The sequence below is a fragment of the Camelus ferus genome, chromosome 5 (genome assembly GCF_009834535.1).
Source record: "Camelus ferus isolate YT-003-E chromosome 5, BCGSAC_Cfer_1.0, whole genome shotgun sequence".
NCBI classification, from domain to species: domain Eukaryota; kingdom Metazoa; phylum Chordata; class Mammalia; order Artiodactyla; family Camelidae; genus Camelus; species Camelus ferus.
The window spans coordinates 50,846,277-50,867,267 of record NC_045700.1 but is presented as its reverse complement, the minus strand read 5'-3'; the positions used below and the strand labels follow the sequence as shown (position 1 = coordinate 50,867,267).

Below are 20,991 nucleotides of genomic sequence, written 5' to 3'. Positions count from 1 at the left end.
ACTGAGTAGTGAGCAGACATGCTGTTTGTCTACGTGGGGTTTAAGCCTACTGCAGGAATATCCCAATACAGATGAGGACAAATTGAATTTTAAAAGACAAGAAGGGAGCCATGATTAAAAAAAAGAGAGAGAGAGAAAAGGAAAGGAAATGAAAGCAATTTCCACTTGGAATAAAATGAATTCTCAGGTTTGAGAAACCACTAGAAAACGAGCGTGAAATTTCAGTTTGAATAGGAGCATGCTAGAGATTTGCTGTAATACGATCAAGCCCACTCACGTAATGCCATCTCTGAGAATAAGAATGGAAAAGAAGATGAGCGAAGCCTGGATTCTTTGAGTCCTATAAATGAAAAGAGCACTAATGGTTTTTAGCATTACTTCTTCCTCTGGTGAAATATATAATGTCTTTTTTTCAAAATGCCACATGCTAGCTCATTTTTTTTCATTCATTCATTTGTCCAGTGATAACATTTTTCAGTCTGTCTTTTTGTGCAATACTTGCTGCTTGGTTTAGTTGCTCCCCATCTGTCAATAACTATAAAACAGTGGCTTTGATTGTGCTTCAACATGCGTCTTGTATTTATCCTTTCCACTTTGGTTGCTTTGCTTTAGCTTATGACAGAGTAGCTTCTTGGGTCTCCTTCTTCACTATGTCATCTACTTTGTCGCCACTCCAAGAAGGCTGAGCAGATCTTCAAGCCTATAAGCCAGCACTTGTGTTCCAGAATCTCACTGATCAATAAAGGTCATCTTGGAAAAGACTCACAAGTACCCCTGAAAGAAGGAAGGGCATGTGGGAAGCTCTCCAATCCTGTGCATCCCCCAATTTAATTCTGGGGATAAATGAAACAAGAGATATTAAAAAAAAAAGCCACCCTCCCATGCAAAACATGTTGCTTTGTCGCACTAATGGATTTTGTGCCTGACTTATACGTGACGTCTTTGAAGTTGACACACACAAAAAGCTGAACGTATATGATTTCAATTGCAGACTCAAGCCTCTTAGCCATAGACAAGACTGATCATAGCTCTTCAAGATGCACTATCGTTGAATTCTTCTAATTTCTTAAAGACTATGCTGCTTGCCTTAAATAAGATAATGTTTCTTTGCTACTGGTATTTCTTTTGACAGTATCAACTTTCAACTCTGGAGAAGATTTTTCTTCCAGCTATCATTCAGAAGAACTGAGCTGGTGATGATAGATTAGATAGACAGACAGACAGATAGAATTAGTTGGATATATATAGGTTGCCACATAATTTTATGAAAACTACCAAGATGTAAAATGCAAAGTATCACACCTGAATGGGAGCTCCAAATGATTTCTAAGCCAGTTGTAGCCTGTTAAGATGGAAAGGCCTGCAAAAGACTCACTTTTTCTTAATACGTACTACAGTAATGTCAGAGTGACTTTCTAGAAACCTCATTTTGAATTCTGATGACCTTCTCTTACAGCTCCTCATGTGGAATTCCTAAGACCACTCACTGATCTTCAAGTTAAGGAAAAAGAAATGGCACGGTTTGAGTGTGAAATTTCCCGAGAAAATGCCAAGGTCTGTGATTGTGTGGTTGCTAACTTGTGTTGTTGGGTAACTGTGTTTACTTTTGGTTAGCCAAAATGGGAAAAAAAAAAAAAAAAAAAGGTTAATCAAACCTATCTCTGATCATCACTTTTCTTTTAGATTAACGATTATTAGATTGAAGATGTCACACTTCAGTATGAAATACATACTTGATAGTACATACTTGATTTAACTGTTCTCTTTTTAGTATTATTCATTTACTATGACTTGAAAAACACTGGACTCTCAATCAGGAGATTTAGAAATTATTCATTTGAACCATATGAAGTTGCTGTTTTCTTAGGCTAAAAACAAGTATCAGTAATTTCCTATGTCTCAACTAAGTACTCCTGGTTGCTACTAACTACCATTGGCAAGTCACCTTTGAGTCATGGTTTACACATCTGGAAAGCAAAAGAGCTGGTCTGCATGATCGCTAAAGCCCTCTACTGCTCTAAACTTAATATGGTCCCATTATTTTTAATAACTGATAATATCACAGCTGCTCACTTAATAATAACTGAGGAAATTTGTTCTTGCTTTTTGGGGTTTAGCTGTATTTACCACTTCGGTTCTTCACAAAATGATGGCTGCTTTTAGAAAAGCTTAGGAAAACAGTTCGCCTTAAGGACGCACGAACGTGCAAAGGAAAAAGAAAACTGATAAAAGTATTTATTTATCTTAAATATAGGTTCAGTGGTTTAAAGATGGTGCTGAAATTAAAAAGGGCAAAAAATACGACATCATATCTAAGGGAGCCGTCCGCATTCTTGTCGTCAACAAATGCCTACTGGACGACGAAGCGGAATATTCCTGTGAAGTAAGGACAGCGAGAACTTCTGGCATGCTGACAGTCCTGGGTAAGAGTGAAGTCTTTCTTTGCAGGAGTATATATGTTGGGGGGAAAAATTTCCAGTTTAATTCAATTTTTTTTTTTAATTTTTCTTGCAGAAGAAGAAGCTGTCTTTACAAAAAATCTTACCAACATTGAAGTTAGTGAAACAGACACCATAAAACTGGTTTGTGAAGTCTCCAAGCCTGGGGCAGAAGTGGTTTGGTACAAAGGAGATGAAGAGATCATTGAAACAGGTAGATACGAAATCCTTACTGATGGACGGAAGAGAATCCTGACCATTCAGAACGCTCACCTTGAGGATGCGGGCAACTACAACTGCCGACTCCCAAGTTCTCGAACTGATGGCAGAGTCAAAGTACATGGTATGAAAGTTACAATGAAGACTATTTTATTTTAAGAAAACCATACTGGTTGCATTTAAGGTACAGATGCTTACGTTTTCAATATCTTGCGCCTTTTTCTTTCCAGAACTTGCAGCTGAATTTATCTCAAAGCCTCAAAACCTTGAGATACTTGAAGGAGAAAAGGCTGAATTTGTCTGCTCTATATCAAAGGAAAGCTTTGAAGTCCAGTGGAAGAGAGATGATAAGACACTTGAATCTGGAGATAAGTATGACATTATTGCTGATGGCAAGAAGAGGATCCTCGTGGTGAAAGATGCCACTCTACAAGATATGGGCACTTACGTAGTCATGGTTGGGGCCGCCAGAGCAGCAGCTCACTTGACAGTAATTGGTAAGTTTGTTTGTATTTCTTGGGTTTACTTCTGTTCGCATCTATTACTGCTTCATACTATGAAGTCCTGTTGATTGTTTTCAGAAAAACTCAAGATCATAGTTCCTCTGAAGGACACCCGTGTGAAGGAACAGCAAGAAGTCACCTTTAACTGTGAGGTCAATACTGAAGGTGCCAAAGCCAAATGGTTCAGAAATAAAGAAGCCATATTTGACAGTTCAAAATACATTATTCTCCAAAAAGACCTGGTCTACACCCTCAGAATTAGAAATGCACGATTAGATGATCAAGACAACTACAGTGTATCTCTGACCAATCACAGAGGTGAAAATGTTAAGAGTGCAGCCAATCTAATAGTAGAAGGTAAGACACTTGGACAGCATTAGAAATTTTTAAAATCAACGTCTATTATGAAGACAGTTAAAAGCAACCTTCTTCTTCTCCTTTCCAACAGAGGAAGAACTTAGGATTGTTGAGCCTCTTCAGGATATTGAAACAATGGAGAAGAAATCTGTCACGTTCTGGTGCAAGGTCAACCGTCTCAATGTAAGACTGAAGTGGACGAAAAATGGAGAAGAGGTGGCTTTTGACAACCGTGTTTTATACAGAATCGATAAATATAAGCACTCTCTAATCATTAAAGACTGTGGCTTCCCCGATGAGGGTGAATACATTGTCACTGCTGGAAAAGATAAATCTGTTGCTGACCTTCTCATCATAGAAGCCCCTACAGAATTTGTGGAACACTTGGAAGACCAGACAGTTACCGAGTTTGACGATGCTGTCTTCTCCTGCCAGCTCTCCAGAGAGAAGGCAAATGTAAAATGGTACAGAAATGGGAGAGAAATCAAAGAAGGCAAAAAGTACGTGAAAGCTACTTAATCTCTATTTCTGTAGCTATACATACACTTTTGGCAATTTAGTGGCCGTTAATGCAAGCTAACCAGTAATTCAATCTCTTCTTTTAGATACAAATTTGAAAAGGATGGCAGTGTACACAGACTCATTATTAAGGATTGCCGGCTGGATGATGAATGTGAATATGCTTGTGGAGTAGAAGACAGGAAGTCTCGAGCTAGACTCTTTGTGGAAGGTACGTATTAAGTGGAAGGACAATTTTAATATCAGTGCCAGCTTTTAAAAGTTGTTAATCCCAGTACAAACATGTTTGTATTTATTTCACATTTTCTTTTCAGAAATCCCTGTTGAGATCATCAGGCCTCCCCAAGACATCCTTGAAGCCCCTGGTGCTGATGTTGTCTTTTTAGCTGAGCTCAACAAAGATAAGGTGGAAGTCCAATGGCTAAAAAATAACATGATTATTGTCCAGGGTGACAAACACCAGATGATGAGTGAAGGAAAGATACACAGACTACAGATCTGTGATATTAAGCCCCGAGACCAGGGTGAATACAGATTTATTGCCAAAGACAAAGAAGCCAGAGCTAAGCTTGAACTGGCAGGTAGGTCCCTTTCTTTTATTTTCAAATATCTTCACAATGTCACAGATACTGTGTATGTTTCAGATTTCAGTTTTCAGATTTCAGTGTATGTTTCAGATTTCAGTTAATTAATGAGAAAATGCTTTTGAAAGCCTTTTATTCTTGTTAAGCCCTATCCACAAGTCAACTATTCTAATTCCTCCTACCACCAAGTGCCCCGAGTCAGAAGAAATTGACAGCATTGCTTTTTACATGCCAGAACCTAGAAGAGTTCCTGGCACATGGCAGCTGTTGATTGATTCCTAGAATTAACCTATTGCTCTGAGAGTCTTCCCAGCAAATCCAGACCTAGAGATGGCAGCATTCTTTTCTTCTTTCCAAATCCCTGTGGAGCCTCTTAGGTCTGTTCTCATCCTGACCCAAGCTTCCAAGGCATCCTTATAGGTTGGCATTTGAAAGAGCTATTAATATACCTCTTGTATGTAAGAACAAGTTTGGTTTATCATGAACTAAGTATGAGGTGTCTACTTTATACAAAAAGAAAAAAAATGTTTTATGCTCTATGTTTAGTTCTTTGTTATTATTGGCAAAGAATGGAGATTTTATGGTTTCATATCATCCTTAATCCTCTGTTCTTCAGAGTCTGATAATTTGCAGAATAAGCTGTGAGAACTCTTAAGTCAGCTAAAGTTCTCTGCTGTAAAGTGACTGTGATATGCCTCTAAGGTTATGTAATGAATATTTGCTAACAAATGCATAGTGAAGAAGCTAGGGCATAGCTGGACTACAATAAATCACTCAAAAGCATTCACATGTTATTTTTCTCACTAGCTGCACCTAAAATCAAGACAGCTGATCAAGACCTCGTGGTTGATGTTGGCCAGCCCCTGACAATGGTGGTGCCCTATGAGGCCTACCCCAAAGCAGAAGCAGAGTGGTTTAAAGAAAATGAACCCCTTTCTTCAAAAACCGTTGATACTACAGCTGAGCAAACTTCCTTCAGAATTTCAGAAGCCAAGAAAGGGGACAAAGGAAGGTATAAAATTGTCCTTCAGAACAAACATGGAAAAGCAGAAGCATTCATCAATTTACAAGTTATTGGTAAGCCCTGGAGTCACTCAGACTTTACTGTCAAAGCACAACTAAAAGCATGCTAACACACTAAAAAAAAAATTTATATGTGAATTTCAGATGTTCCTGGGCCAGTACGTAACTTGGAAGTGACAGAAACATTTGATGGTGAAGTGAGCCTCGCTTGGGAAGAACCATTAACTGATGGTGGAAGCAAAATCATAGGTTATGTTGTTGAAAGACGTGATATCAAGAGAAAGACCTGGGTTCTGGCCACTGACCGTGCAGACAGTTGTGAGTTTACTGTCACTGGACTACAAAAAGGAGGAGTTGAGTACCTGTTCCGTGTGAGTGCAAGAAACAGAGTCGGCACTGGTGAACCAGTAGAAACTGACAGTCCTGTCGAAGCAAGGAGCAAATATGGTAAGAAGTTAAGTAAATTGTAAACTAGCTTATCCTTTCTTTTATTCCTGAGATAACCTGAAGCCTGTGTTTTCTTCTGTGATGAAATCCAGATGTTCCAGGTCCTCCTTTGAATGTAGCGATCACTGATGTGAATAGATTTGGTGTCTCACTGACATGGGAACCACCAGAGTATGATGGAGGTGCCGAGATCACAAACTACGTCATTGAATTAAGGGACAAGGCTTCTATCAGATGGGAAACTGCCATGACCGTAAGAGCTGAAGACCTGTCTGCAACCGTCACTGATGTGGTGGAAGGACAGGAGTACAGTTTCCGGGTCAGGGCCCAAAACCGAATCGGAGTTGGAAAACCAAGTACAGCCACACCCTTTGTCAAAGTTGCTGATCCAATTGGTAAGCCCATCAAAAAAAAAAAAAAAGAATTTCTCTATTAAATCCAGAAATTAAGCCTCTCGATTAAAATAAATCAAATTAAAAGTTAATGAGAAGGAAGAACATCAGAAAAATTTGAACAAAATTGTAGAATTTTGTGCCCACTTTTATCCAGTGAATTCATTAAACCTATTTTAATGGGTATGATAGAAATGATAATAGCACCATCTTAATAAGTTGTCACTGAATTAAATGGTATGCTCCAACTCTTTCTTCCATTCCAGAGAGACCAAGTCCTCCTGTGAACCTAAATTCTTCAGATCAGACTCAGTCATCAGTTCAGCTCACATGGGAACCTCCTCTGAAAGATGGAGGAGGCCCAATATTGGGCTATATCATCGAACGATGTGAAGAAGGAAAAGATAATTGGATTCGTTGCAATAAGAAACTTGTCCCTGAACTGACTTACAAGGTAGAGCATGTGCATCTAAAGAAAGAGTCAGTATATAATCATGGACTTAAATGTATGTGTATTTTTACAAATATTGATTCATAATTTTAGGTTACTGGATTACAAAAAGGAAATAAATATTTGTATCGAGTATCTGCAGAAAATGAAGCTGGTGTTTCAGATCCATCTGAAATTCTTGGTCCTCTGACTGCTGATGATGCATCTGGTAAATGGATATTTTACTTTTAGATGTGGGAACAGCACATAGCTACTTTGGGGTACCAGGGACTTAAATATAAGTACTGGAAACTCATTCACTTTTCTCTTTGGTAGTTGAACCAACAATGGATTTAAGTGCATTTAAAGATGGCCTGGAAGTTATTGTCCCAAATCCTATCAAGATCCTGGTTCCAAGTACGGGCTATCCAAGGCCAACTGCTACCTGGTCTTTTGGAGATAAAGTACTAGAAGCAGGGGACCGTGTGAAAATGAAAACCCTGTCTGCCTATGCTGAACTTGTCATTTCTCCAAGTGAACGTCCAGACAAGGGCATTTATACACTGAAATTAGAAAATCCAGTGAAAGCAATTTCTGGGGAAATTGACGTCAATGTAATTGGTAAGGAACTAAACTTTTGTTATCTAATTTATCTAAGGTGATTTTGACAGTATTAACAAATATTGGTTCAAGCTATTAATGATGACTTCTGACTGCATTTTTTTTTTCAGCTCGCCCAAGTGCACCCAAAGAACTGAAATTTGGTGAGATAACCAAGGACTCAGTACATTTAACTTGGGAACCACCAGATGATGATGGAGGAAGTCCACTGACTGGTTATCTTATTGAAAAGCGAGAAGTCAGCCGGAAAACATGGACTAAAGTGAGTTTTGAGCAGCATTGCACCAACTGCAGAAAAGAGAGTGGGGGAGATCCCAGAATGCCATGCAGTTTATCTGTTTTTATACATGAAACATATTTCCTTGACCTTGCTTTAAAAGTGTTGATGCTAATGCTTCCTGAGGTAGTTCAACCAAAATCTGGTATAATTGCTTCATTTTTAGCAAGACTTACCAAATTTTAAGCTGGATTTGTTAAAAAATAAAACTTATCTACTCATGTGGTACCTGATTAAGTACCCAATGTACCCTTTTAATATATAAGACATTCTAAGGACACTAAGTACTTAACTCCTTGGTAATGGTCCTTCTTCTCACACCACTAGATTACCTTAGTTGGCCTGATCTGCCATTTTTTTTCCTCCTCAGTTTATACCATTACTATTTTTTACCTTGATTTATCATATTTCTAATAACCAAGGTGGTAGAAAAAAATCAACACCTTGTTTGCCACCTTTTGAATGTGTACAAACTATGAAACAGTTATCCCTTATATTAAGGGTCAGATGTTATTATGTGCCGTACTTTACAATTTTTCTCTAATATGAAATTCATATAAGAATAATCCTTAGCATTCAAAACAACTTCTATTTGTAACCTTGCTCATGGTAAAAACCTTTTGACTTGGGCAAAGAGTTTTTGGAAAACAGCTTATTAACTGTATTGCTTTGTCCCAGGTTATGGACTTTGTGACTGAACTAGAATTCACAGTTCCTGATCTTGTTCAAGGAAAAGAGTATTTATTTAAAGTCTGTGCTCGTAACAAGTGTGGCCCTGGAGAACCCGCATATGTTGATGAACCTGTAAATATGTCAGCTCCTGCAAGTGAGTACATTCTGGATGATTTCTTACCTAACCTCTTGTTACCTGTTTTTGCTTTTACAACTGGAGTTGAAGTTATGGGGGAAAGACACAGGCTGGCAATATGGAGATTTCATAGATAGCTTATCTAAGACTAATTCACTCTTTAAACTGTTATAGCGGTTCCAGATCCACCGGAGAATGTTAAGTGGAGAGATCGAACAGCCAACAGCATCTTCCTAACATGGGATCCACCTAAATATGACGGTGGGTCACGCATCAAAGGATATTTAGTTGAAAAATGTCCACGTGGTTCTGATCGATGGGTCGCCTGTGGAGAACCAGTTGCAGAAACAAAGTAAGTTTTATAGTTATTTGGCACAAGAGTAAATGTTTACTCTTACTCACTAAAATGGGCTTTCTTTTGGAAAATCAACATGTTAGGTTTAGAATTTACCTGGTGTGCCCATCTGATTTTTTAAACTTCTGCTGATTTACCCTTTAATCGAGGTTTTCATTAGTTAAAATATTGAAGCAATTAATTTAAAGGATAGTATTATACCAGTGGTATAAATTTTGGAAATATGAATATTGCACAATGGAATAGATTAGATGCATTAACGTAAAATCTTATTTTGTTTTCTGACAGAATGGAGGTGACAGGTCTTGAAGAAGGCAAGTGGTATGCCTACCGCGTGAAGGCCTTGAACAGGCTAGGTGCTAGCAAACCAAGCAAACCCACAGATGAAATCCAGGCTGTGGACACCCAGGGTACTTATTTTTGGTTTTTGTTTACCAGCCAGACCTGTGACTTTAATTCTGCATAAACCTACTAACATCATAAATAATCTTTTCCAACTCAGAGGCTCCAGAAATTTTCCTCGATGTGAAGCTGCTTGCGGGTCTCACTGTAAAAGCAGGAACTAAGATTGAACTTCCTGCTACTGTAACTGGCAAGCCTGAACCTAAAGTAACTTGGACGAAGGCAGATATGCTTCTGAAGCAGGACAAGAGAATCACCATTGAAAACGTTCCTAAAAAATCCACAGTGACAATTGTCGATAGTAAGAGAAGTGACACTGGCACGTACATCATCGAGGCCGTGAACGTCTGTGGTCGGGCGACCGCTGTGGTAGAAGTGAATGTCTTAGGTAAGGGAGGCTCTCATTTTAAAAATGGGCAAACTCATTCGAGCTACTTTTAAAAATAATAAAACACGATTTAAAAAGTGGGTTTTTTTCTGAGTGTATAATGTCATCCACAGATAAACCTGGACCCCCAGCTGCTTTTGACATCACGGAAGTCACCAACGAGTCATGTCTTCTAACATGGAACCCACCACGTGATGACGGTGGATCTAAAGTCACAAATTATATCGTGGAGAGAAGAGCGACTGATAGTGAAGTGTGGCACAAGCTTTCGTCAACTGTCAAGGATACAAAGTTCAAGGCAACCAAATTAACACCCAATAAAGAATATATCTTCAGAGTTGCTGCAGAAAACATGTATGGTGTTGGTGAGCCAGTTCAGGCCACTCCAATAACAGCCAAATTTCAGTTTGGTAAGTCGCCCATTAATCAGTAGGCTTTAAAAAAAAAAAAAGGATGCTTGTGTCAAACTTGGATTTAGGTGTCATATTTATATATAGGACATATAACATGTTACTATCCTGTCTACAGATCCACCTGGACCTCCAACTCGCCTGGAACCTTCTGATATCACTAAAGATGCAGTGACTCTCACTTGGTGTGAGCCAGACGATGACGGTGGCAGCCCAATCACGGGATACTGGGTTGAAAGATTAGATCCTGATACTGATAAATGGGTTAGATGCAATAAGATGCCAATAAAGGACACAACATTCAGGTATGCCCAAGTTTTCATCAAGATGTTAAAATAGCAATTTTTTATTCTTTAGCTTTCTTTCCTTTTGATTAAATATGATTATATATTATTATACAGTTTTTTATTTACTTTTCTATTACCACATAATTTCAAAAATGATATAAATTCCATTGAAGGACTTATTTCTTAATTTCTTACTGTAAAATATCAAACTTTCTGGAAGTTTCAAAGGGTTTGGTCCCCCAGCATATTATGACAATGATTATTTTTAGAGGTTCTATAATTAGATAGATACATTTGACCAAATCGAAAGTGTATGACAATTAAAGGGCAATTTTTACTTTATATTGAAATATTTTCAGTTAAATTTCCAAATTACAATAGAAATAAATTAGCTTCTTCTATGTAAAACAAACAGAAGTTTCTGCTTCTTATCATGGTATTCAACTCACACTTTGTTCCTAATTCAGAGTGAAAGGCCTCACCAATAAGAAAAAATACAGATTCCGTGTGTTGGCTGAAAATCTTGCAGGACCTGGAAAACCAAGCAGATCAACTGAGCCAGTCTTAATAAAGGATCCCATAGGTATTATTTATATACGTCTGTGATTTTGAAACTTATATTAATTCCTTTTGACAAGTCTAAATAATGATTTCATTTCGTTGGCTTGCAGATCCTCCATGGCCCCCTGGAAAACCAACCGTGAAAGATATAGGCAGAACATCATTAATGTTGAACTGGACAAAGCCAGAACATGATGGAGGGGCAAAGATCGAGTCTTACGTCATTGAAATGCTAAAGACGGGAACAGAGGACTGGGTCCGAGTGGCTGAAGGGGTTCCCACCACTCAGCATTTGCTCCCAGGGCTCATGGAAGGGCAGGAATACTCATTCCGAGTTAGAGCTGTGAACAAGGCCGGGGAGAGTGAACCCAGTGAACCCAGTGACCCTGTGCTTTGCCGGGAGAAGCTCTGTAAGTCACTCTTGGTTATTGCATCCTTGCTGTATGATCTCCTGGCGATCACTAGAGAATTTAGTGAAGACTGAATATTAGACAGTAAAAAATTGTATTTTCTTTCTTCAGATCCCCCATCACCACCTCGCTGGCTTGAAGTTATTAACATTACCAAAAATACGGCAGACCTGAAGTGGACAGTTCCTGAGAAAGATGGAGGGTCCCCTATCACCAACTACATTGTGGAAAAGAGAGATGTGAGACGAAAAGGCTGGCAAACAGTGGACACAACTGTCAAGGACACCAAGTGCACGGTGACCCCATTGACAGAGGGTTCTTTATATGTGTTCCGAGTTGCTGCAGAAAACGCCATAGGACAAAGTGACTATTGTGAAGTCGAGGACTCTGTCCTGGCCAAAGACACCTTTAGTATGCTCTCTAACTTTGTCTTTGTGACACCATTTGTAAAGGATTATCACTTTTCCCTCTCACTTTTCTAACCACTGAATATTTTGCTTTCAGCCACCCCGGGACCACCCTATGCTCTGGCAGTGGTTGATGTCACAAAACGACATGTTGACCTGAAGTGGGAACCACCTAAAAATGATGGTGGAAAACCAATACAGAGGTAGAATTTTAATTAATTCATAAAGAAAAATTTGCATTTGGCTGAAAATTCTTAACTGTATTAATGCTAATGAAATGCTTTGCTATTTCAATAGATACGTCATTGAAAAGAAAGAAAAGTTAGGTACCCGTTGGGTGAAAGCTGGAAAGACCGCAGGACCCGACTGTAACTTCAGAGTAACTGATGTTATTGAAGGAACAGAGGTCCAGTTTCAGGTTCGGGCAGAGAATGAAGCTGGAGTTGGTCACCCAAGTGAACCCACAGAAATCCTGACCATTGAAGATCCAACAAGTAAGTAGTGCTGATTAGACAAAGGATATTTGTATAGAGCTTGAGGATGAGATTGTGGATGTGAATGTTTCACTCTTTTTTCAGGTCCTCCTTCACCTCCCCTTGACCTACACGTGACAGATGCGGGGAGAAAGCACATTGCCATTGCTTGGAAACCTCCAGAGAAAAATGGTGGAAGTCCTATTATAGGATACCATGTTGAAATGTGTCCAGTAGGCACTGAGAAATGGATGCGAGTTAATTCTCGCCCAATAAAAGATTTGAAATACAAGGTTGAAGAAGGTGTTGTTCCTGACAAGGAGTACGTTCTGAGAGTGAGAGCCGTCAATGCTGTTGGTGTCAGTGAGCCATCTGAAATCTCTGAAAACGTGGTTGCCAAAGACCCAGACTGTAAGGACACAGTTTCTTTTATAATTTAAAAAATGGGCTTTACCGTGCATTGCATTTTTGACATTTTTTTTTTTTTACCTCTTTTGGATTCTGTCTCACAGGCAAGCCAACAATTGATCTGGAGACTCACGACATTGTTGTCATTGAAGGTGAAAAGTTAAGCATTCCTGTTCCCTTCAGAGCTGTCCCAGTTCCAACCGTTAGTTGGCATAAAGATGGCAAAGATGTTAAAGCAAGTGATAGATTAACAATGAAGAATGATCACATCTCTGCACACCTCGAAGTTCCCAAGAGTGTCCGTGCAGATGCTGGAGTCTACACCATTACCCTGGAGAATAAGCTTGGCTCAGCAACTGCCTCAATCAATGTCAAAGTCATAGGTAATCATTCTTTGATGATACACTAGACATTCTTCACATGTTGGGAAAATTAGTTAACTCTGCAGTGTTAGGATAAATGGCTTCATGAGTTGACCATTCGTAAACTGAATGTCCTTTCAGATTATTTCTTCCCATATGAGAAGCAAAGCAATTCTAAAGCTAGTTAAACTCTGATTACACCAACTTACTTCTGTTGTAATTATTTCCATGTGAAGTACTAGTATAAATAAAAGATACAGCATACCCAAAAAACATTTAAAGAACCAGTATTCATTATTCATTGTATTTGCATTTTTTCATAGTGTTCTCTACCAGGGTAGTAACATTTTCTGCCCTCTTCCTCCCCACACATGGATGGTATTTGGGGGTCCATTTTTGCTTGGAACAAAGGGGAGCTACTGACATTTAGTAGTTGGGAGCCAACGATGCTACATGGTCTGCAATGTAAGGGACACTCAGCACATCAAAGATTATTCTACCAAGATGTGAATAGTCCTACTTAGAGAAAGAGTGTGCTATTAATATGCTGACTTTTCAGATTACAATAATAATTATCAATTTGATTTCTAACAGGCCTACCTGGACCATGCAAAGATATTAAAGCAAGTGACATCACCAAGAGTTCTTGTAAATTAACCTGGGAACCTCCAGAATATGATGGTGGAAGCCCAATTCTTCATTATGTCCTGGAACGCAGAGAAGCCGGGAGAAGGACATATATACCAGTCATGTCTGGTGAGAACAAATTATCTTGGACTGTAAAAGATCTCATACCAAATGGTGAATACTTCTTCCGTGTCAAAGCTGTCAACAAGATTGGTGGAGGCGAATATATTGAACTGAAAAATCCAGTCATTGCTCAAGATCCAAAGCGTAAGTTTGGGCATGAATGTAATGTAGCTAGTAGTGAACATGCAATTTTTATTTTAAGAAGATGGGTTCCCCATTTTAACAGTTTTTTCTTGTCTTCAGAGCCCCCTGACCCACCTGTAGATGTTGAGGTTCATAATCCCACAGCTGAGGCAATGACTATTACATGGAAGCCACCTTTGTACGATGGAGGGAGCAAGATCATGGGTTACATCATAGAGAAGATTGCTAAGGGTGAAGAGAGATGGAAGAGGTGCAATGAACACCTGGTACCAGTCCTGACCTATACAGCAAAGGGACTTGAAGAAGGAAAGGAATACCAATTCCGTGTGCGAGCAGAAAATGCTGCTGGTATTGGCGAACCTTCTAGGGCCACTCCTCCAACCAAAGCTGTAGATCCTATTGGTACGTTTTGTTTAATGGGGTTGCCATTTCCCCTTGTAAAACAAATGAGAATAACATTTTGCCAGATATTTTAATCAGAATTGAAACAAGTATTGTTTTTAATCATTACAGATGCCCCGAAAGTCATTATGAGAACAAGCCTAGAAGTGAGGCGAGGTGATGAAATAGCGCTTGATGCAACTATTTCTGGGTCACCTTACCCAACTATTACATGGCTAAAGGATGAAAAAGTCATCATACCAGAGGAAATTAAGAAGCGAGCAGCACCCCTAGTTAGGAGGAGGAGGGGTGAAGTTCAAGAAGAAGAGCCATTTTTCCTGCCTCTTACAGAACGTTTGAGTATCGACAATAGTAAAAAAGGAGAATCTCAGCTACGTGTCCGAGATTCTCTCCGACCTGACCACGGGCTGTTTATGATCAAAGTTGAAAATGACCACGGTATTGCAAAAGCTCCCTGTACTGTCAGTGTGCTAGGTAAGTAGGTAAAACTATGCTTCCCGATGGAAGAAAGTTAATATCAGAGTTTTAGTAAAACACAAAAGTAAGGAGTTTGGGGCAGGGTCGGGGAGTTAAAAGAAATGGGAAACAGCTTCAGCAAGGTATTCTCAGTCCCATTTTCTTCTCCTGGCTATGTAAAAGAAGTCAACTGACTTTGTTATTCATCAGCTAATGTGATACAAAGATAGACAGACGTAGGAAAAACAGAAGCTGATGTCAGAGAAGCACACTAAACATTTACATTTTCCGTTGCAACCATTTCTACACAAATTTTTAATCACTTCTTTCTTTCAATACCAGATATACCAGGACCACCAATCAACTTCATATTCGAAGATGTTAGAAAGAACTCAGTCCTCTGTAAATGGGAACCACCCCTAGATGATGGTGGCAGTGAAATTATAAACTACACTTTGGAAAAGAAAGACAAGACAAAACCTGACTCAGAATGGATTATTGTCACTGCTACCCTTAGACATTGCAAATACCCAGTGATGAAGTTGATTGAAGGAAAGGAGTACCTCTTCCGTGTAAGAGCTGAAAATAGGTTTGGGCCTGGACCACCATGTGTTTCAAAGCCACTTACAGCTAAAGATCCATTTGGTAAGGTTCTTTAGCATCTAAACTTTGCCTTTTTATCATACGTTGGTATCTACATTATCACAGCTTGTAAACTTGAATTCTTATCTCATACTAGGGAATTAATTTAAGTATGCCCCCTCCCCTTTTTTTTAATCAGAACCTCCTGACGCACCTGATAAGCCCATTGTGGAAGATGTTACCAGCAACAGTATGCTAGTGACATGGAATGAACCAAAAGATAATGGAAGCCCCATCCTGGGTTACTGGCTGGAAAAACGTGAGGTTAACAGTACACACTGGTCTCGTGTCAACAGAAACCTTCTGAATGCTTTGAAGACCAAAGTAGAAGGCCTATTAGAAGGTCTCACCTATGTCTTCAGAGTATGTGCCGAAAATGCAGCTGGACCTGGAAAGTTCAGTCCCCCTTCAGATCCCAAAACAGCACATGATCCAATCTGTAAGTAATCCCTTAAGAAGAAAGTAGGGTACAGCATGGTCACTATAATTATCAGTACTATATTATATGCTTGAAAATTGTCAAGAGAGCAGATCTTAAGTGGTATCAAAAATGGTAATTATGTGAGGGGGTAGGGGTATTATTATGTGGTACAACATTATCGTGGTAATTATTCTGCAATATATGCATGTATCAAATCATCATATTGTACACCTTAAACTTACATGTGGTATATGACAATAGGATCTATTAAATAAAGCTGGAAAAAAATCAAACTAAACACTAGCAATAGTAGACGTGACTACAGACATGTCTCTTGAGGTTGCAATGTAAAATTTCAAACATCTGTATAGATAACTTGAAAGTTTCACAAAACAGTATTTACCCATATACCTGCAACACACTGGGGGGAAAAAAAAAGAAAGTGGGATAGCGTAAGCTACTGTACATTTTAAAACCATCAGTGAGTTCTGATTTGTGTGTCTGCATTCATTCTAGCTCCACCTGGGCCACCTATCCCGAGAGTCACTGACACAAGTTCTACAGCTATTGAACTAGCATGGGAACCCCCAGCTTTCAATGGTGGTGGGGAAATCATTGGTTACTTTGTCGATAAGCAGCTGGTTGGCACAAATGAATGGTCACGCTGCACAGAGAAGATGATCAAGGCCCGTGAGTACACTGTCAAAGAAGTCCGAGAGGGTGCCGATTATAAACTTCGAGTGAGCGCTGTCAACGCTGCAGGTGAAGGACCACCTGGAGAAACAGAACCTGTGACTGTGGCTGAACCACAAGGTACTTAAAAGTCACATGAATAAGATTATGGATGTTTTCCCAGTATGGGATTTTTTTTTTTTTAACTTTTTTTTAAATTGAAGTATAGTCAGTTTACAATGTATCAATTTCTGGTGTTTAGCACAATGCTTCAGTCATACATGAATATACATATATTTGTTTTCATATTCTTTTTCACCAAGATATCAAATATAGTTCCCTGTGCTATACAGTATAAACCTGTTAATCTATTTTATAGGATTTTCTTTTTCATCTTTATTTCATGATTGTTCTCTTTCAACAGAGCCTCCAACTGTGGAACTAGATGTTTCTGTTAAGGCTGGAATACAGATAATGGCTGGGAAAACTCTTAGAATTCCAGCTGTGGTAACTGGTCGTCCTGTGCCAACAAGAGTGTGGACCAAAGAAGAAGGAGACCTGGATAAAGACCGTGTTGTAATAGAGAACGTTGGAACCAAATCTGAACTAATTATCAAGGATGCATTGAGAAAAGATCATGGCAGATATGTGATTACAGCTACCAACAGCTGTGGTTCCAAATTTGCAGCAGCCAGGGTAGAAGTTTTTGGTAAGGAATATTACATGGATTTCCATAGGATTTTTCCCAAGTGATACTGTCTTACTGCATTGATTTTTTTGTTGTTGCTGTTTTATTTTTCAGATGTCCCTGGTCCAGTTCTTGACTTAAAACCTGTTGTAACAAACAGAAAGATGTGTCTGCTTAACTGGTCTGATCCAGAAGATGATGGAGGAAGTGACATCACAGGCTTTATTATTGAAAGAAAAGATGCTAAGATGCATACCTGGAGACAGCCAATAGAGACTGAAAGATCCAAATGTGATATCACGGGTCTCCTTGAGGGACAAGAATATATGTTCCGTGTGATTGCCAAGAACAAGTTTGGCTGTGGCCCTCCTGTTGAAATAGGACCAATTCTTGCAGTTGATCCACTAGGTAAGAGAGAAAGTTTTCATTATGTTTTCAAAGTAAAATACTGACTGCTTCTAGTTATGTCATTTATGTATTGAGATTTATGGCTTCAAATTTCCAATAGTCTCAAGACCTATGGCTGGAGAGAAATAAGAAAGGTAAACCAAATAACTACCAGCAACTTTAAGAAAAGCATATTTGCTATATTTTCAACGTAATTTTTGCACAAAACAACATAGTTTTGTGTACTGAAAAACCTGAATCACTGGAGCTTAGCAATAACCTAAAAATAGTTGAAATATTACATCTTAGTAATAAAATATACTGGAGAAATTTAATAGTCTACTACTTAAAGAGAGTTCATTGTTTCTGAAAGACTACAGGACAGATAACTGCCTTAGCATAAATGCTTTGGCCTCCTTTTAGCCCTCAAGTAGTCCCCACACTGGAAGGATATGGAAGCCCCCAAACCAGAAAGAGCCACCAAAGAATAGAAGACCAACCAAAGGAAATCTCCTTCACCAACATGAACAAATATAAGGCCCTAAAATTGCACACACTTGGTAATACACACTGACATCCCATCCAGGAAAGCAAAGTCTCTGAGGATGACCCATTCCCAAGAGACAGAGGAATTATTCCTCCACCACCACTACCTCCCCCTAGAAACCAAGATTCCATTCTCACTGTAACAGCTCATCTCAGAATGTCTATTACTGCTTAAGTTACCGCTCTGTGCCATAAAGAACAGAACAGAGTTGGGTTGCAGTAACAGTCAATGGATTGGGTCAACCTTTACCATTCAAAGCTTGTTCTGTTTTGTTTGTCAAGACACAAAACTCCAGCAGCATTACAAACATTCTCTTTCCACTCCATTTTAAACCCGCCCTTGAGAGAGCATGGTTCAAAGTGTGTTCAGTAGACATATCCATTGTCTGTTAATAAGAGAGGAATGCTTTGCCCTCAGCTGGTCATTCAAAGCAAAACTTCAGAGACAGCCCTCCTCGTTCATTAAAATTAGAAGTTTCCCCAGTGAGAGAGGTAAAATATCTAAAATGCAAAATGTAAAAAAGCATATGTGTACCTCGGTTTATTTTTAATCAATAATCTTGACTATCGAGTTTACTAAGAAAAATTCTGCCTATATGAATGCCTGTAATCCTGGTACATTTTTAGTATTTTAAAGACAGATGTAACATTATAACAAACAGAAACCTGGTTTTCACATAATTAATTTAAGTGAAATGTTATTTTTTAACATGAATGTTTATTTTATTCTTGTCATTTCATTTCAACTTGCTTCTGGTTAAAGGCCCTCCAACGTCTCCCGAGAGGCTCACATATACGGAAAGGACCAAGTCCACTATCACCCTTGACTGGAAAGAGCCCCGCAGTAACGGTGGCAGCCCCATCCAAGGCTATATTATTGAAAAACGGCGTCACGACAAACCTGACTTTGAAAGAGTTAACAAGCGACTCTGCCCAACCACGTCTTTTCTGGTTGAAGACCTCGATGAACACCAAATGTATGAGTTCCGTGTCAAGGCTGTCAACGAAATTGGTGAAAGTGAACCGTCCCTGCCTCTTAATGTGGTCATACAAGATGATGAAGGTGTGTGATCTGAACATAATAATGATTTTAATGTACTTTTAGTCACAGGTAGAGCAAACAGCCTTATGACTTTGCTATTTTTTTCTTTCCCTTTTCTTCACAGTGCCTCCAACTATTAAGTTGCGCCTGTCTGTTCGAGGAGACACTATCAAAGTTAAGGCAGGAGAGCCTGTTAACATCCCTGCAGATGTGACAGGCCTTCCAATGCCTAAGATTGAGTGGTCCAAGAATGAGAAAGTGATTGAAAAACCCACTGATGCACTTAAGATAACCAAGGAAGAAGTATCCCGAAGTGAGGCAAAGACTGAGCTTAGCATTCCCAAAGCAGTCCGGGAGGACAAAGGCACTTACACAGTCACTGCTTCTAACCGCCTTGGCTCAGTGTTCCGAAATGTTCATGTTGAAGTATACGGTAAGTGACGTGCCTTCTTATAAAAATACAAAATCTGGTGTCTGTTCAAGAATTTCCTTCTCAATCTCCTCTGTTGGTTCCTTTTCAGACCGTCCATCCCCACCAAGAAATCTTGCTGTTACTGACATTAAAGCTGAATCTTGCTACTTAACATGGGATGCCCCTCTAGACAATGGTGGCAGTGAAATCACCCATTATGTCATTGACAAACGCGATGCAAGTAGGAAGAAAGCTGAATGGGAAGAAGTCACCAACACTGCTGTAGAGAGGAGATACGGGGTAAACTCTTCTAAGTATTTTCTTATGCACGTTAAAAGGACATGACTCTGAATTAACACCATTCTAGCAAAACCTTGGAATTTAATGACTAAACTCAAAACCACACACAAAAACCTTTAGTATAGTTTTCAGCACCATGCACTTAAAGCTACTTAGTAAATACTATCTGATACACAGATTGTCTTTTACTTGAGCGATCCACAATTAGGTACAATAAATTTACACATTCTCATTTTAAAAGACTTTCTCCATGTTTGAGTATGTATATCTATTTGAGTTTACAGATGTACTTCTTTTTAGAGTCTTCTCTACCAAAATAGTCTGAATTTTAAAACAAGTGAAAATCAATTTAAGAATATTATTTTTAAGAAATTATTATTCATCTGATTTCTAGATCTGGAAACTTATCCCTAATGGTCAGTATGAGTTCCGAGTTAGAGCAGTGAATAAATATGGAACCAGTGATGAATGCAAGTCAGATAAAGTGGTCATTCAAGATCCTTATCGTCCACCTGGACCTCCAGGAAAACCAAAAGTTTTGGAGCGCACCAAAGGGTCGATGCTAGTGAGCTGGACTCCTCCTTTGGACAATGGTGGCTCTCCAATTACTGGCTACTGGCTGGAGAAGAGAGAAGAGGGAGGTGCCTACTGGTCACGTGTTAGCCGAGCACCAATAACCAAAATGGGATTGAAAGGCGTGGAATTTAATGTTCCCCGTTTGATTGAAGGTGTGAAATACCAGTTCAGAGCAATGGCAATCAACGCTGCGGGAGTCGGCCCTCCCAGTGAACCATCGGATCCAGCTGTTGCAGGAGATCCCATATGTAAGTATGCTTCCACTTCTGGAATTTGGAAAGGGCAGAGCCAGTAAATGCTCTTAAATTTCTTGTATTTTTCTATGCTAAGTTATTATATTAAAATAAAAACTTTCATACTTAGACTATTAGAAGTATGTTTGTGTGTATACACATATACACAAATTATTCACACATATCTAATGTATCTGCACACATACGTATACATACAAAAAGTCATATAGTTTTTACTC

The 20,991-nt window shown here is 39.1% G+C and overlaps 1 protein-coding gene across 50 annotated transcripts in view; it reads left to right on the top strand.

Moving 5' to 3' along the window:
- TTN (titin) overlaps positions 1-20,991 on the top strand; it is a 269,971-nt gene that overhangs the window by 172,666 nt on the left and 76,314 nt on the right. For all 50 annotated transcript variants that reach the window (XM_032479832.1, XM_032479831.1, XM_032479812.1 and 47 more), the window contains 40 exons: positions 1,457-1,554; positions 2,255-2,423; positions 2,515-2,781; positions 2,888-3,154; positions 3,239-3,517; positions 3,609-4,017; positions 4,123-4,247; positions 4,351-4,617; positions 5,428-5,697; positions 5,788-6,090; positions 6,183-6,485; positions 6,749-6,936; positions 7,027-7,141; positions 7,249-7,533; positions 7,644-7,795; positions 8,489-8,636; positions 8,793-8,970; positions 9,262-9,383; positions 9,476-9,763; positions 9,877-10,173; positions 10,292-10,478; positions 10,928-11,043; positions 11,132-11,431; positions 11,543-11,842; positions 11,936-12,041; positions 12,136-12,332; positions 12,417-12,722; positions 12,824-13,102; positions 13,676-13,975; positions 14,075-14,377; positions 14,489-14,851; positions 15,176-15,478; positions 15,615-15,914; positions 16,413-16,709; positions 16,993-17,277; positions 17,371-17,664; positions 18,953-19,252; positions 19,356-19,664; positions 19,753-19,943; positions 20,338-20,767. In XM_032479832.1, the coding sequence (XP_032335723.1) occupies positions 1,457-1,554; positions 2,255-2,423; positions 2,515-2,781; positions 2,888-3,154; positions 3,239-3,517; positions 3,609-4,017; positions 4,123-4,247; positions 4,351-4,617; positions 5,428-5,697; positions 5,788-6,090; positions 6,183-6,485; positions 6,749-6,936; positions 7,027-7,141; positions 7,249-7,533; positions 7,644-7,795; positions 8,489-8,636; positions 8,793-8,970; positions 9,262-9,383; positions 9,476-9,763; positions 9,877-10,173; positions 10,292-10,478; positions 10,928-11,043; positions 11,132-11,431; positions 11,543-11,842; positions 11,936-12,041; positions 12,136-12,332; positions 12,417-12,722; positions 12,824-13,102; positions 13,676-13,975; positions 14,075-14,377; positions 14,489-14,851; positions 15,176-15,478; positions 15,615-15,914; positions 16,413-16,709; positions 16,993-17,277; positions 17,371-17,664; positions 18,953-19,252; positions 19,356-19,664; positions 19,753-19,943; positions 20,338-20,767 (9,996 nt within the window). The remainder of the gene's footprint in view (positions 1-1,456; positions 1,555-2,254; positions 2,424-2,514; positions 2,782-2,887; positions 3,155-3,238; positions 3,518-3,608; positions 4,018-4,122; positions 4,248-4,350; positions 4,618-5,427; positions 5,698-5,787; positions 6,091-6,182; positions 6,486-6,748; positions 6,937-7,026; positions 7,142-7,248; positions 7,534-7,643; positions 7,796-8,488; positions 8,637-8,792; positions 8,971-9,261; positions 9,384-9,475; positions 9,764-9,876; positions 10,174-10,291; positions 10,479-10,927; positions 11,044-11,131; positions 11,432-11,542; positions 11,843-11,935; positions 12,042-12,135; positions 12,333-12,416; positions 12,723-12,823; positions 13,103-13,675; positions 13,976-14,074; positions 14,378-14,488; positions 14,852-15,175; positions 15,479-15,614; positions 15,915-16,412; positions 16,710-16,992; positions 17,278-17,370; positions 17,665-18,952; positions 19,253-19,355; positions 19,665-19,752; positions 19,944-20,337; positions 20,768-20,991) is intronic.